Source organism: Microtus oregoni, unplaced genomic scaffold (genome assembly GCF_018167655.1).
Source record: "Microtus oregoni isolate MIOR12 unplaced genomic scaffold, Mior012 000023F_ref0000262, whole genome shotgun sequence".
NCBI lineage: Eukaryota > Metazoa > Chordata > Mammalia > Rodentia > Cricetidae > Microtus > Microtus oregoni.
In genome coordinates this window covers 3,894,415-3,911,165 of record NW_024543082.1, presented here as the reverse complement: position 1 = coordinate 3,911,165, position 16,751 = coordinate 3,894,415, and the positions used below count along the sequence as shown (strand labels likewise).

Here is a 16,751-nt window from a genome sequence, read left to right as displayed (position 1 = left end):
TCTGCAAAGAGAAGTGACTGAATGTTCAATTTCCTAGACAAAGCACTTTTGCCTACCTTGTTTTCTCAGCACGTGCCGAGGGTGCTTCTTTCCTCGGTGGCCTTTCTCTCGCTGTCTTACCAGTCCTTGCCATAACCCTGCAATGTGTCCACTGTCATTTTTATCATCTGTAGATGAGGCAGCAGAGATCTAAAGAGACTTACCCAAAGTCATCCACCTTACCGTCATGTAGCTCCTACCCTGATTTCTCTGGATGCTCTGCAGCCCGTTCTTTGACATTCCGACACATCATTTTTCATCTGTAGTTGGCTTTCCTGGATGCTTTTCTTAAACTCCCTCTCTTGCTCCCTTCAGGGGGCCGTGATAAGCGAGGCGGACCCATCCTGACCTTCCCTGCCCGAAGCAATCATGACAGAATAAGACAGGAAGACTTGCGGAAACTCGTGACGTATTTGGCCAGTGTGCCAAGGTAAGGTGAAGGGGAACTGTCTGTAGGGAGGGGGAGCTGAGCTGATGCCAGTGAGTTGAGAAAGCCACTGTGCCTGCCAGGGGCCCTTGGATTGGATTCTAATTGTTCCTGGAACTTTATCAGCCATTGTTCACCACAGTCCCATTTTTCCTATTGTTCCTGCTGGGGTTCATCTGGAAATGGTAACTGTGGGCAGAGGTGAGAATCCCAGGCTACAAAGACTGCTGTGGGGCTTGTGACAGGAGATAGCCTGGCCTGGCTTGGAGGAATGGGAAGCTGCTGTTTACTTTCATGACAACTTCTGGCTGTCCCGCTCTGGCTTACATAGTGGTTACTTTTACATTGTCTGAATCTAAATGTATGGCCCTTGGATTTAGGGACAAATAGCTTCTCTTGTGCCACTCACCTAGAAGTAGCACATGGTTCAGTGTCAGTCCTGCCTTCTCAAGCAGGGTGATACTGCTGAAGAGGAAGGTAAAGAGTGATTATTGAGGCAGCAAGTGAATTTCACTTTGTACGTATTAATTACAGACACACACACGTAGACATATGTAATATATGTGTGATATTAAATTTCACTGATGAAGAGATTGGGGGTGTAAAGGATTCCTCCAGGTCAAAGAGTAATAATAAAAGAAAGATTGGGAAACATTGGCTCGATGGCACCCTAGAGATAGCTGGTGAAGGGCATGCCACAGCCGTGGTTTGTGCCTTTGAGAAGGTAGAGAAGAGACTTTGACTAGTTAGAATGTAACAGGCAGAAGAACCCTCAGGAACAGTCTGGGCAAATGTATGGCATTGGTGAATGAATAAAAAAACTTGGCATTTCAAATATAAGACGGGGCTGACATTGCATGCGAGTGGCTCTCAGAGATGCTGCAGAGGGGACACGCCCCTCCTGACTGCAGCCCTGGTACCCATTCCTCATCTGCAATGCTATTTTCTGTCTCGTAGCCAGAGTGGGTGCCTGTGGAGTGTTGGTTGTGGGAGATAAGAGGTGGTGCCTTGGGCTTTCAGGGTTTTCATTTTATGGGAGAATTAGTAAATTAGTCAGAAGAACTATAAATTCTACTCTGTCTTTGCAAGGAGACCTGGGATATTTTTGAATGTGCTGATTAAGTTCTTGAAGCAGGTGTCAAGCGAGGCAAGCAGCACATTTCGGGAAGCTCCAGGGGAGGAAATGTGAAGGGTTGACAGATGATGATGGGCAGGTGGTAAAGGAGTTTTAGGAGCAGTGTCACATGCTAACACACATGTTGAATGGAGCGGTGAGCCCTGGAGAGCCCCGAGCAGAAGGCCGTAAACAAACAGATGTGCGAAAGGATCTTTTTTTTTTTTTTATGATATCCACGGGGGTCTTCTGCTCCAGTGAAAGAACTTTGGATTATACCCAAAGAACTTTTAAAGTATGAATGCATGAGAGTGAACTGGAGACTCAAAGAGCCTGGAGGTCTTTAGAGAGAAGAAATACTCCCGTCCGACTCTGAGCAAGGATGTGGTCGAAATAAGCTATGATTGCGCTATATAATTTGGTTATTTAGCCTTGTAGGGCTAAGCAGTTTTAAAACGTACCTTCCCCAAGTACTCTTTTAGGTGTGAGACAAGGCACTCTCTGCGGCCATTTACTGGAGTAGTTTTTGTGGGAACTCGTAATAGACTCTCAGTTCTTTTAGAGTCCCAGCAGAAGCAAAGGATGCGTTTTTCTTCCTCTGTGTTCATGGCATCCCTCCAGCCCAGACAGGCTCATCCCTCCTATAGAAGAAAAGCAGAAGAGTTGGGAAAGCATACTTTCCTTCATCCTGACTTGCTAAGCAAAGACTGGGACAAAATGGATCTGAAGCAATTAAGAAAGGAAGAGATTTCTGCTGGGTAAAATATTAAATCCCCAGAAGGGCTGGCTGAGAGGAAGGTCGTGAGAACAAAGGAGAGATGACAGCCCTCTCTGCCAGGGGCACCCTGCATGCTGCTCTCTGCCTCCCAGCATGGCAGTCTGTGCCTCCCCCCCCCCCCAGGGCATATGGGCTCCTTGCAGCTTCCGGTGGGTGGGAGGGGGGAAGCTGTTGTTATCTTCGTAGTAAGAATTGTCTGTTGAGTCCTTCGCCTCCCCTCAAGGGGACCTGGACTCACTGGGACTGTGAGCAGCATCTTCCATCTACCAACTAGTTGTGCCTACCAACCATTCCCTAATTCTGTTGGCCAGATGCTCACACGCCATCACTCATGGGTACAGAATCTACAGTCGAATTATTCTAAGGACTGTGACGTGTGCTAGGAAAACTGAGAATTTAGTGTGCTGCTCTTCCGCCTAGTTGTGGCTTTGGGTGTGGAATGAAGCTAGATCAGGTGGATGATTCTGAGGAAAAGGAATTATTGATCCTGGGTCATGGTCCAGGATGCTGGAAAGAGTAGGTTTCAGTTTGGAGACGAAGTATTCATTACAGGCCAGTGTGCTCAAATCTGTAGGTGATATTTGATATTTATTTATTCGTTCCCTTATTTATTATTTAACAAAATATTTATTGACTCTATATGCCAGGCAGATTGAGGATTCATGGCTAGCAGGAGGAGACATACTGAGGAAAGTAGAAGCCTGGGTATTTCTCTACATAATCCAAATAACAGGAAAGAGCAGTGCAGACATGGCTATACTGGAGCATAGAATTGAACCAGCTAGCAGAAGACAAAACAAGATGGGCAACTTAGAGGTGGAAGGATCTGGACCACAAGGGACCAGCCTGTTTATGAAGATGATTAGCAGCAGTTGTAATGATTAGAAATGAAGAATCATGCTGTGTGCTGTGCAGGGGTGCCGTGTCAAGGCTGCTGCATTCAACTCTGCAAAATCATGCTGTGTGCTGTGTAGGGATGCAATGTCAAGGCCACTGCATTCAACTCTGCAACATCACCCTTGTCAGTCTCATACACCAGGCCGAGTGCTGTCAAAGTAACCACACTGTAGCATCCACCAATAGGAGAAGAGAGAAACAGTCCCTGACTTGGTCAGAGGTGTGGCCCTAATGAGGAAGGATCTGGGTAATTTACCAGTGCATCCCTAGTACAAGATAGAGATCAGGACTCAAGGGAAGAGCTTGCCCGCCTGGGAGCTGTCAGCAGCGATGCTCTGCCTTTCCTCAGATCAGTGGACACTGGACAGTTTTCTGGTAGGGATGCTGTAGAAAGAATGACTCTGCCAAAACAGACTGTGTTTCTAAGTCTCTTTCCTGTCCTGAGTTCTAGGTTGCTGTGATATGAAAATGTTTGCCCCATAAAATCCAGGATCTCAAACCAACAGTCACATCCTTCTCTGGCTCCCTAAATAACACATTGCCTGGCATCTTGTCTATATCTTCAGTCCTAAGACAACTGCTTTCTCGTCTCCTAAGACTCTTGGTGTGACTTTTGGGGCATTACCTGGGGCCAGAGATCAATCAACGGTATAAAAGTTCACATTAGTTCTAAGCTACTCTTTCAGGGCACTTCCTGAGTTGACGTCTTTTCTCATCTTGCTTCTGATGAGTTTGAACATCCACACTTTGAGTCTCTTCTAGGCATCTTGTTCTGAGAAATCATAGGTTGTGAAAGACCTTAAAAGTCTTCCCTTCCACTCACCGACTTCAATACGTAGTTACTGATTGCCTACTATGAGCCAGGCCGTAGGCAGGAAGCATCACAAGCTCTCATGGTATCTTCTCTCATTGCCCTTCTGATCTACTATCTGCGTGTAGTTACAAAGGAAAAACTGAGACATGATCAGTTGATGAGTGTCCCCCAGAGTTGAGAGATAGGGTTAAAAATGCAAACTGGGAATAAGCAGGTGTCCAGGCATCGTCCACAGTGCGGACTGATGGCAGCTGGCCGTATGCTTAAGGTAGCCGTGAAGCTTGTTTCTGTCACAGTGACTTGCCCCCTTTCTTCGACACTTTTATCTTGCTTTGTCGCAATCATCTTTTTGCTGTTCCTAAGGTACCAAATGCTTCAATTCTGCTCCTAGCAGTGCTGCCAAGATACTGAGTGTTGTGTCAAGGAATGCAAGTGTCATACCAGCGAGGAGAGATGACAAGAGATTAGGGCGGGTTATTCTTGAATGCCAGTCAAACCAAAGTGCCTTTATTTGTAGCTTATTATTTGATAATATTTGCACATCGTCTTCTATTGATTCCAGCAAAAGATAAATTGGGCTTAAAGCCAGAACTGTCTTTGTGCTACATCGCTGAAAAATAATTATAAGCAGAAAGGACCAGAAAGACAGCTAAAGGAAGAGGAGGAGGAATTGCAAAGGTTTCTTCCTACTGTTTTTAGCACGAGAGAGCAGAAGCTATCCAAAGTGTCACTACCACAAACACTCTGTTATTAGGACCTGTCAGGGAGTGCTGTTGTGCCCTGTCCTTTGTTCTGGGACCATCAATTAAAAGAAGGTAAAGGGAGAAATCGAAGTGATGGAAGGCCAGGAAAAAGGACCAGTATGAATAGTAGGTCACTGTTTATATGTACATTTACCTAAAAATTATGTTTTAAACGCCACTTTAAATGTTTTTTGTTACCTGAGTCGAAGGTTTATTGTTTCTATTACATGTTCTGCATCTTACACATATTTTCCAGCAATATCAGTGAAGTGTTCTTTTGTTAGCTGTTTATAACATTGGTCCCGAAGAGCAAATAATGTTCCATTATATGGCTAAGGAATATAAAACCACAGAAGTAGATGCCACTGTTAGTTATCACCTTCCTCAGCGGCTCACCAGCCTTTGCAGAGAGGGGTGGAGAGGTATCACAGCTTCAGCTCTCAGTTCTACACAGAAACGTGGCCTCAGCTTGCAGAGTTTAAGACGACATTGAGGGGTAGCTTATAAAGATGTGAGGAGGCTTGGGGAAAAGTCTGGGATTTGAAACAGCACCTATAGGGCAACGTGAGTCTTTCTAGGCCTGAGGAGGCACTGTTTGGAAGGAACAGAAAGGCTCCGGAGCCGTGGGTTTGGGGGAGAGACGTCACTATTACATAGTGACTTCCTGGTGGGAAGGGGACAAGGATTTGATATCATGACCTTACTCTCCTCTGTTCTCCTGCTTGCTGTTGTCTGAGTGTTCCCAGAGGTCAGGTGGCAAAGGAGCCTACGGATGTAGTTGATATGGCCCAGCCTTCTAAGACCCTGTCTACTGTAGAGTGAGCTTTTGGGGTGCCAATGGGAGCTATTTGGTCTAGGGTGAGACAGGGGCATGGGGCAGTGCAGGGGACTGACCTGCATTGTTATTCCACTTGTCTTAGTCCAGTATTCTAATGCCTGATTTGGAATTACCTCATCAAGATGTCGTGAAGAAAGCTTTCAGTCACCCAAAAATCATTGCTCTCTCCCCCAAAGAAGGTATCAGTAGTCATAATTTTAAAACATATGAATGAGCACACAGCAATACATTTAAATTTTAAAAAGAACAGATATACTGAACATGAGCATTGCAAAGCATGGTAGTGGGATTATCCTTAGCTCTTCATTCCAGCCTCCAATTTGAGAGGCTGAGCATGATCTCCACTCTTGATGCTTCCCACAGCTGCTTCCCCTTCCAGCATGCCCCCAGATACAGCCACTGCCTGGAGCTTTGTGTTTAGTTTCCCCTTAGCCTTTTTCGGTATAGTTTACCCCAATTCCCATAGTTCAGTCTTGTTTTGCTTGTTTTGGAGCTCAGTAAAGTGATATTGCTAGTGCCATATTCAGATTTCTGTGAGTAGCTTTCCTGACGAGAGAGATAAGCCAAACATGGACAAATCTTCAACTCTGATTTGGAATGAAAAAGAAACAACTTTTGACTCTGAGGACTCATAACCAAATTATTAATAGAAGATAAATGAGGCACTGAGGTATCCCCTGAGAAGTTCCTCTTAGTTAACTCAAACAAGGAAAATCAATCCTGATTACTTTTTTTAGTACTTTGAAGAGGTGCTATAATTGATATTGATATCAAAGAATAAGTGGAATTCTTTTCAATTCATTGATTGCTATTAAGTGAGTAAAGGTTGCCAAGTGCTGACCTGGTGCAGAGTGTAGATAGATTCTCCTTCTGTGGCCTGGAAGAGTCCAGCATGAGCAGCACCTGAGGTCGGTGCTGGGTGCAGAGCTGAGCCCAGTGCTTGCAACATGGGACACCCCCAGTGTTGTTGCCTTGGGGTGGGGGTGGGGAAGACTTTACAGCATAGGCTGGAATGCTAGGAGACTCTTGTTTTAAACTCTTGCTAGGAATGGGGCAGCCCATACAGAGGGAAGGGCTCAGGGCAAGGGCAGAGTGAGGCAGAGAAGGTCAGGTTTTCAAATTATGTTTCAAAAGCCCAGGATAGAAACATAAGGACTTTTGAGAGTGGCAGAAAGGAATTCCATAGTTCCAATTAAGAAGTTTTCCTGATAGGTGTTCATATGGAGGACAATTAAAGTTACATTTTAGAGGATTGATTTTGGAAGCTGAATGGAAGATGGGATGGAGAAGCCTGGGGCACGGATGGTTGTATTAATATAGATGCAAGATAATAATAATGGCTGGCATTTACTGAATCCATACTAGAGCAGCCCCAGGCACTATCAGAAGGAACTTACAAACCTTGACTTAATTCTCACCGTGCCTTGAGGTCATGTTATTATTCCCAATTCACTTAAGGGGAAACTGAGGCCTGGGGAGGTTAAGTGACTTACCTGTTGGGGGCACAGCCAGTATAATTTGAAGCTAGATGGTTTCTCTAGTATCAAAGCCTGTGTTTTATGCATCAAAGAGACGAGGAAACCAGAGCAAAGGGTGTGGCTGTGGTGACAGAGCAGGGGACTGACAAGTGAGAGGTGGGGCTCAAAGGTGGCTAAGACTGAATTGGAGAAGAAGACGAGGAAGGAAGGAGCTGGGGCTATCATGGGCTGCAACCGTCCATCCTTCCAACCTGCACCCCCAAAGTTCTCTATGGAAGCAGGGTGTAAAGGTCACTGGGGCAGGAAATGCAAGTGGTGATCGCCACACAAACCTAAGCTTCTGCTGGCCAGGTTGACTTGTGGCTGTGGTAGTTTGGGACACTGGAGACTGGCCGTGTTTTAGAGTTTCTCCCTCGTGTTCATGTTCAGTCCCATACAAGCAAACTCAGCTTGTTTATGCTCAACTGTGGAAAACACCAGATTGCACCAAGGGATGTAGGGAAACCGTAAAAGCAATTAAACTGTAGGATTATTTAAGGAGATAAAGGCTGTCAGTAGCAGGGGACCCCCTCCTCATCCTGTCCTCCCTTCGCACACACAAATCCAATGGGTAAGGTGTGTCATATGATAGTGAAGTAATGGTCTCCGTGCTCTTTTTCCTTGGGTCTCAGGTGGGTCTTCACACAGCTACCTGTCTGTTTCTACCTTCTGAGGTACTATTCTGAGGTCAGGCACATGTTTCTGGACTTAGTCAGCTGATAAGCAGCTTGAGGTTGGTTCACTCCTGTGATCTGTCCGCTGCTGTAGGACTTGGCAGGTCTGCGCAGTCCTGGTGGGGCCAACTGTTGCTGGGCCAAGAATGAAAAGAAACAGGTTGTAGGGAGGAAGGGAAGAACAGAGCAGAATGCTTCAAACACAGAGGCAGCGTTTGTGACTCCCTGGAGAAGGACAGCTCAGGCAAGCTGAGACAGAAACCATGTGGCCATGAGTTACTGTGAGGAGCAGCCTTGAGTATCCCAAGAACCAGGAAGTGCCTTCAGGAGATAAATCAAAGGCTCAGCTCTGCGTGTCAGAATCCTAGTAGAGGGATTGTTGTGTCGGCTTTATGTGTCTTCCGTGTGCCTCGCAGAGGGGACACTGGGGATTGCCACTGACCTTGTGGAAGGATATAGTGTGCTAGCCGGGAGAGTAGCCTTGTGAGAAATTATGGACATTGGTGCCAATTCTGTGGGGACTTCTGGCCCAGAGGAGCTGCCCTCTGCAGGAGTGTGTGTGTGCTCACTAACCCTTTGCTTGCTTATGAACCACAGTGTGCTTGAGGGTTCAGTGGGATAAGACACAGAAGCAGCTCAGCCCCAGACAGCTGACTGGACGTGGCAATTCCTTCCCTTGCCTTGCCATGTTGTTCCTCGCACTGCTCCCTCAAAGTTAGGGGTGGAGCTATGCTTGTGTCGTGATGGTGAAGCTATAGCCTAAAAACGTACACTAGGCCTGTAGTAAATGGTCTACGTCTAATGCTCTCTCTCTTTTTTTTTTACATTGAAACGTATTTATAAAGTATTTTTAATTTAAAGCATGGAAAAATGAAAATCTTTTGGAAAGCACTTATAACTCTAGAGATCTTATTATCTAGAGATAATGAGAGTTAATATATTGTCATATTTCTTCCTTGTGTTTTAGAGCTTATAAAAAACACAGGGAATCCTATCATTCATCTTATTTTCACTTAGTTTTATACCACAAGATAGTTTCTTAACATTGTGAAGTTGTATCATGGGATGTATCGTATTTAAATTAACTTTAGCACAAGTGTCTTAGCTAGGCTTCCTGTTGCTGTGATAAGCACACTATGACCAAAAGCAGCTTGGGGAGGAAAGGGTTTATATCAGTTTACCTTGCAATCACAGACCATCATGAAGGGAAGTTAGGACAGGAACTCAAGCAGGAACCGGGAGGCAGGAAGTGGAGCAGAGGCCATGGAGGAGTGCTGCTGCTTCCTGGCATGTTCAGCGGACTTTCTTACATAATTCAGGATGGCCTGCCCAGAGGGGGCACCACCTGCAGTGAGCCGGTCCCTCCCATATTAATCAGCCATCAAGGAAATGCCCACAGGCTTGCCCACGGGCCAATCGAATGGCGGCATTTTCTCACTTGAGGTTTCCTCTTCCCAGACGACTCTAGCTTGTGTCAAGTTGGCAAAACACTAACCAGCATAATAAGACATCTAGATTATTTCTGAAACTTCGCTGTCAGAAGTAATCCTTCATTATATATGAACCTTATCAACAGTTTCAGTGGTTTCTTTCTTTTTGAATTTTTTGAGATTGTAATACAATCACAACATTTTCCCCTTCCCTTTCCTCCCTCCGAACCCTCACATAGACCCTTTCTCTCCCCACTCTGTCCTTCAGATTCATGACCTCTTCTTTTTCTAATTGTTATTGCATGCATAGACATACATATTCCCAAACAGAACCTGTTGGATCCACACAGTGCTACCACTACCTGTATGTGATGTCCAGGCTGACCACTGGGCACTGGCCAACTAGTTGGTATGCTCGGAGAAGGTCAGTTCTCCTGTCCCCAGCTTTCCTCAGTTGCTTACAGATGTAAGTGCTTTCTTTGCTATAGATTTGTGGCAGTGATGGAAATATTTGTTAAGGCGGGTAAGACCACATTGCTTTTAAGATTCCCAACTTGTACTCCCAGTGTGAGTTGCTTCAACTTCGAATTCTTACTTTGACACAAATGTAAATGTAGCTGTTCACCACTGCCCAGGAACCACGGTCCATTGTTTCCGCCATCATGAAGAAAATCCAACATACATTACACAGTGAGACTCTGTTCCTGCTGTGTAAGGCGAAGGGGATCGTCACAGGACTTGCCCCTTCTGGCAAAAAAAAAAAAAAAACTTTCTTAAAATAGCATGAGCCCCTAACAGAGACCTCACAGAAGTGTTCCGAGCTGCTGTGACATGTAGCCAAGGCCAGACTATTGTGTCCTTGGTGAACCATTAGCTTTCCCTCCGTGTGTGTTTTAGCTTGTCAGCTGGTTGAACAGTCAATCCCTGACTTGGCTCAGTGAAGCTGTCAGCCTCCTCTATGCCCAGCTGAATTGGTGGCCTCATATGCCCTCTCTCAGCAAAGTGAGGCCTCCTGGGAGTTCATCTCTGGGCAGCTCAGGTGTGGTCCTTAACTCTTTTAGCCCACTGGAGTCCTTGTTCACCAAGAACAGGCTGATTAGGAGGCCAGAGTGTCTGCTATAATATTGATTAGGCGAGCGTCAGTGTCGGGTGAAATAAGACCCAGTGCAGTCAGGCATTCCTAATGTTCATGGTGGTCAGGCTGATTTGAATTTAGCTAGGACTCATCTGGTGAGGGGGCTGCAAACAAGGGAGCCCCTTGAATACAGATGATGAGAGACAACCTAGCTACGAAGGGGTTGTTTCCTTTTTTTTTTTTTTTTTTTTTTTTTTTGTTGTTGTTGTTTTTCTTGGCGGGTTCTGGATTTAGGTGCTACTTCCCTTCCCCCATTTCAGGGACATTTACAGCATGTTTCCCATTTGTGACTTTCCTCACTCACCAATGGTTAGGTCTCATGTTGTGCTCTTTGCTGGTCTTCCTATGCTGTGCCCTTTGTTGGTCTTCCTATGCTGTGCCCTTTGCTAGTCTTCTTCCTATGCTGTGCCCTTTGCTGGTCTTCTTCCTATGCTGTGCCCTTTGCTGGCCTTCTTCCTATGCTGTGCCCTTTGCTGGTCTTTCTGTGCAGTGCCCTTTGCTGGTCTTTCTGTGCTGTGCCCTTTGCTGGTCTTCCTATGAGTAGTATTTGTTTTCAAGCATCTGTGGGATACTGATACTTCACAACACCGGTTTTATACCCAGGCTGCCTTTATTAGGTATTTTTTGGTAATTCAGGTGTGCTGCCACCAAGTGGTAGAGTACCTCTGCTCAGCTACATGGGAGAGTATGAAGAGGCTCCAGATTAGTAACATTCTGTTCTCTGCTCATCAGGTATTGTGTTTTCCAGCTTTACTTTAAAAAAATATTAAATACTAACAGTTAAATAACCATATATATTATTGCTCATCCATTAAAAATATGTTTAACACAAGTTCTCTCTGATAAATAGAGTAAATGCAAATAAAATGTTGTATGTAGAAATGACTAGCTTAGACAAACAATTGACAGTTGAAATGGGGCATATTATAATGATGCTATTTGGGGGAGATTTGTTTAAAGAATATAGCATTTATGTAATAATGCCTACCTTTCTTTTATAAAATCATCCTTTAAAAAGTTAAAGAAAAGCGAGACTGGCTACCGGCTTGTCTTCAGTCTTAGGAGAGGGGAAGTGCCCTGGGCATCGTTATCTCTCAGGATGCCCACAGTCTTCATCACCATTGCCAACCACAGAGCTGGAGGCGAAGTCTTAGTTTGTCTTTTCAAATCCTTCCTGTCGAATGCTGCTTTTCTTCTTTGCACATGGAAGACAAGATCATGGGAGAACATACTTTCCAGAGTTTCCCACGCTCCTCCCCTCTACTGAAAGTGTTTGTCCACCACCTCATGGTGTCTGGAGTTGCCTTAGATGAGATATGTTCTACATATATGTTCTACAAGTCTCCCTCGTCTGCCTAGTAATGTCCAAGAACAAATACTTGAACAAAATTTGAAAAAGACCATTGAGTCTAGAGAGTTTGTCACAGGGAGAAGGCCTGGTCTCTCTCACGAGATCAGATTGGCAATAGGACGTGTGCTCTTGAGACCAGGGAAAGCTTTGCAGCGTGGCTCTTGCTATTCATCTCCTAGTTTGCAGAGCACCTCGATAAAGGGCACGACCTCCTCCTAAACACTACCAGGAATATCGTGAGGGCGAAGTCGCCAGAGTAGGCCTCCTTCAGGATATCCCGTGGCCCTGTCAGGGTCTGCAAGGAATCTGGGCCTCTTGCTGGGACGAAGCCTGCACAGGCCTGGAGGCAGCAGGCGTGGTCTGTCTCACGGAGGAGGTGCTGCTGTTTCTAAACTGAGCGAGGATGACAGCCAGTTCTCCAGAGCCCAGACGGAGCTCTCTTGTCAGCGTGGTGACTCAGCGAGGACAAATATGTTTCCGGATAATGTACTGACATAATCCCAGTGTGTGTCCTGATGGCCCTGATTCTTCTCTCCCAGAGGCTCCTTCCCTCCCAAACTCCCAGTTGTATTAGGTCACGTGAGGACCAGGTCTGGTTTGGGGAGCTCAAAAGTCCCGATGCCAAAGCATTTTCTCCCTCACGTCTCTCGGACTGTTCTGTCCACAGCTGGAATTTTATCTGTTCCCATCACCAGTCATTCATGTGCTGGTTTTTGGCGTGGTGCCTGAGCCAAGGTTTGAAGCTGTGACACACCCCATCCTGGTTCCCTGAGGGAAGAGAACATTCTTGATTTCCAGATTGGGATGTGGGAAGACCTGGCTTTCCAACTGGTCAGCTGAAGAGAAACTCCCTGTCATAGTCCTGGCAATAGGGCTAGCCCTTCCTGCAACTGCCCAGCCCTGACCATGATGAGTTGCTCTCTCAGTTCTGGGGGTGTGCAGGACAGTCGCTTACATACACCAACCCCCGAGGGGCTGGTCAAGTGATCCTATAGCATCTTCAGCTTGTTCTCTATTACAGACTATCTGGGATAGTTTGGGGGCACCAGTTTTTGCCTTCAAGAAGGATCATGGTCTGGTCATGTGTCCAAGATCCAGGAGGAAAGAGAAAACCAAAATGTGTCCAAGGCGACAGTCAGGCTTACTGGTTACCTGGAAATTCTCTCTTTGGTCTGTTACTCACGGATGTGAGTAGTAATCACACTGTTACTATTTTAGATTAAGATATGTTTTTCCATCCTTCTGACCTACCTGGTCAGACAGGCAGATGGAGAAACCATAGTGACTGGGCTCAGGCTTGCTGAGGAGGGCTGGGGAGGCAGAGGGAGAATACAGAGGCTGTGGCACTTGGTATCTAGATTTCTTTTTCATCCATTGCTTTGGCTATTTCATTTCTGCTTCATGTTTTGAGTAACCCAGAAGAAAGGATAGAGGCTGTTGTCATAGGCAGACCAGTCAATCTCCATTTCGCCCATCCCTGGATCTATCCCTCTGCCACCTCCTAGAATCCCAGAAGTGAAGTGGCTGCAGTCTTCCGAAAGTGTCCAAGGTGGTCTTCTCTCGGAGAGGGAGGCTCCCTCCCCATCACATCCCAGGCCAGCTGCCTGTATGTGTCCTCCTTCGTGAATTCAAGTTGTTTCAGAGCCCGGCTGAAATGACCTTGCTGTTGACAAACAGGACATCTGGGTCGTGCAGCGAGTCGGTGGCCTTTTGGGGATGAGGGGACATCTTCAGGAGGCTTTATGCTGTCCTTCTCACACTGACCCTGAGTTCTTTGTGACATCCTTTTGCTACAGCGGTGCCCTTTTGGCATCTTCAGGATGGGAAGTCTTTGTCCTTCCTGGCCACACTTTATTTGCACATCTGTATTTATTTAAAGGCAGCTGTGGAGATGATATGTGGATGAGAAGTTCCACTGAGTGAGTTTGGACCTCTGGCTTGATGACCACACATGGAAACACAGGATGGAAGTCTGATGCCTGGGTCACTGCTGTCTGATGCTTCGCCTTCCCTCGTTCAGGGAGAGAAACTGAAATGGCCACTCGTGGCTCTTGGCATTTGTAAGCAGCCTCTTCTGGGTGAGGTTAGGTAATGAGTTTTAAAGAGCTAGGAAAGCACCAATCTTCCTTATTTGGCCTCCACTTTGGGTTTCTATGAGTCAGGCTCGGTCCTGGCAAACCTGGGGAGTTCAGCTGGCAAAGGGTACATCCTTACCCTGTAAGTGGACAGAAGCGTGTTAAGTCTTAATTGCTGCAGCCTGTGCTAGAATCATTGGTGTTGGGGGGCAGGCACTGAAAAGTACACAGCCCCACCCAATACAAGTCCATTGGAATCTCCCGGACTGTCCAGTTTTCTGACATTATAACACAACAGTTTACAGACTTGTACTGGGCTTCATTCATAGCTATCCTTGGCGGCTTGTGGCCCTTAGGCTGCATGCTAGACACTCTTTACAGGCCGATTTAAGGTTCTGAGTTTCAGGTAAAGCATCATTTTATACTATCCTGCCCCACCCCCCACCCCCAGCCTTTACTTTACAAGAGATTCAGAGACAAAAGATGGATTGTTGCATGACATAGAAAAGACACCTACTGGGGCTAAGGAAATGGCTCGACCAGCATGGGGACCTGTGCTCCATCCACATTAAAAACAATGGAGGCAGAGACTAGCTGATTCCTGAGGCTCTCTGCCAGACAGCCTCGCCTACTGGGGCACACTCCAGACCAATGAGAGACACTGTCTCAAAAACTCAAAGTGCATAGGTAGCTCCAGAAGCATGATAACCAAGGTTGACCTGTGGCATCCACATATATGAGCACGTTTATGCAAGTGCTCCCGTACCCCCACATACATGGGCACTTATATGAATATACACAGACACACGTAACACCAGTCCTTTAGAATAATGACTGAGAAAGCAGACAGTCTTCCAGTGAAGCAAAGCAAAACCAAAACCAAATATTCGGATGAATTAGTATGGCTCCCTAGGTGGCCTCAATGGCAGCTAAATCCCAGTGGCCTCGCAGTGACCCAATGGAGAGACATCTGTGACAGGCACGGGGGTCCACTGGTCCTGCTCTTCCCCTTGGAGAAACAGTCATAGAGAGGCCCTCTTCTGTGAAGGACGGCGTAGAGAGCTGTTTGTGGGAGCAAGCATCCATTACTGGCAGCGCTCCCCAGAGAATGGCTCATGGCTCCAGAAGGCAGGGCCTCCTCCAGTGTTCCTGTTTCTACCTCTGAGTATGCAGATGACAAAAGCTCAGAGCAAGTGCTAATGTGTCCTTAACAGTTTTCTCCAACGCCTGTTGATTGCTGGTTGTTTAGGGAAGCGGCTATGGCCTGGTTTGGGTCCATCAGCGGAGAACTGGCAGCACTCAGGAGCAGAAAGCAGGATCCATGGATGCAGAGGCCAGAGTCTCTGTGCTTCCGAGGGTGCTGTAGAATTCCAATAGGGCCCAGGGCAGCGGTTTCTCCCTTTCTCTTTCAGTTCACTCTGTTTATGGGAGGATTTAAGGAGCACGGGAGCAGTGCAGAGCCAGGAGATTGGAAAGTGAATGGTTTGTTTGAGGCTACCATTCCCCTCCTTTCTCTGCTCTCTGCTCATGGTGATGTCTCCAAGTACAGAAGTCCAACCAGGAGCCGTAGTAACATCTCTCCAGATTCCTCTGTACCTAATCTGCAGGTGGCATTCTTGTTCGCAGCTGTAATACCACAGCAGTGTGGTGGCATTGCACAGGGAGTCCTGAATGTGAATTGTCCTTCCTCTCTGAACCCATCCCTCAATGATCAGGCTAGCCTGTGAATTCGATACCATCCCCTGACAACTTGATGAATAGATCTGACTTACAGGTCAGCTCTGTTCCACCTCAATCAAAACACACTGGTCTTTCCTGTGCTCCACACTAGTATTTACACACACACACACACACACTCACATGCTCACATACACTTACATGTACGTGTTCCATGCATGCACACACGCACGCGCGCGCACACACACACACACACACATCACTGCAACAAAGCAGCCCTGGTGATGTATGCACAGGAGCTCAGCCCTGCCTCCTCTGCTGGTCAGCTGGAGGGGAGTTTGCTGCTGATCTCTGTGCCCTCAGCCATTGCCAGGATGTATTTGTGTTTTATTTATTGCAGTAGCTCTTTACAGTGAGAATCCCAGACATCCATGGGAACAAGGTGAATCTCAGGTGGCATAGTGGCTGGGACAAAAATAGTCAGACCAGAACAGAGTGAAAGCCAACTGATGATGGCCTTGTGGTGGCACAGTGGAGAGAGATCAGGGTGGCCCTGACTCCTGTGTTGGAGCTTTTGTAGTCCATAGGTTACACCAAACATCCATGATTTCTTAGCCATACCATGGGGGTATTATTGCCTTCAACTGAGTTTCATGCGAAGGATAAATTATGTTTATATATGAAGTACTTACTATATACAGAATCTCAGATAATCTGTGAAAGTTAGCTTTTTATTAACATATGAATTCTCACTTTTATCAAACCAGTTGCTTCATATTGCAGTGTTTGGGAGTCTTCTTGATGTCTCTCCAGCCTGAGGTTTTATCTTCACAATGTAGCTCTCCAGTCCAGTGTGGCTACTGGTCCCCTGCTCTCTTACTAGACTCCACTCTTCCTGTCTCCTGCTTGGTGGCAGAGCAGCAGCACCCATTCTGCCCCAAGGATTTTGCATGGGCTGTTCTCTCTTCCTGAGTTCTTTTCTTGGTCTTCCCTTAGCTAGTACTTCTCAGTGTCTAGGTCTCTGCTCTCCAAGCAACTTGCCCTGAGTGTCTGAGGTCTTAAGTATTATGTGTTCTCTTTAGCTACAGTCTTGTGTCAATCACTCCTTCTAGAATATAACATTCATAATTCTGTCTTTGCCCATATTTATGTTCCAAATCCCTAGAATTAGGCCAGCTACAAAATCAGTGCTCAATAAGTACTTATTAGGTGAATAAATTAATGCATAGTATGTATATTTAG

The 16,751-nt window shown here is 46.3% G+C and overlaps 1 protein-coding gene across 13 annotated transcripts in view; it reads left to right on the top strand.

Moving 5' to 3' along the window:
* LOC121461681 (kalirin) overlaps positions 1-16,751 on the top strand; it is a 463,010-nt gene that overhangs the window by 182,021 nt on the left and 264,238 nt on the right. For all 13 annotated transcript variants that reach the window (XM_041672803.1, XM_041672804.1, XM_041672802.1 and 10 more), the window contains exon 3: positions 355-469. In XM_041672803.1, the coding sequence (XP_041528737.1) occupies positions 355-469 (115 nt within the window). The remainder of the gene's footprint in view (positions 1-354; positions 470-16,751) is intronic.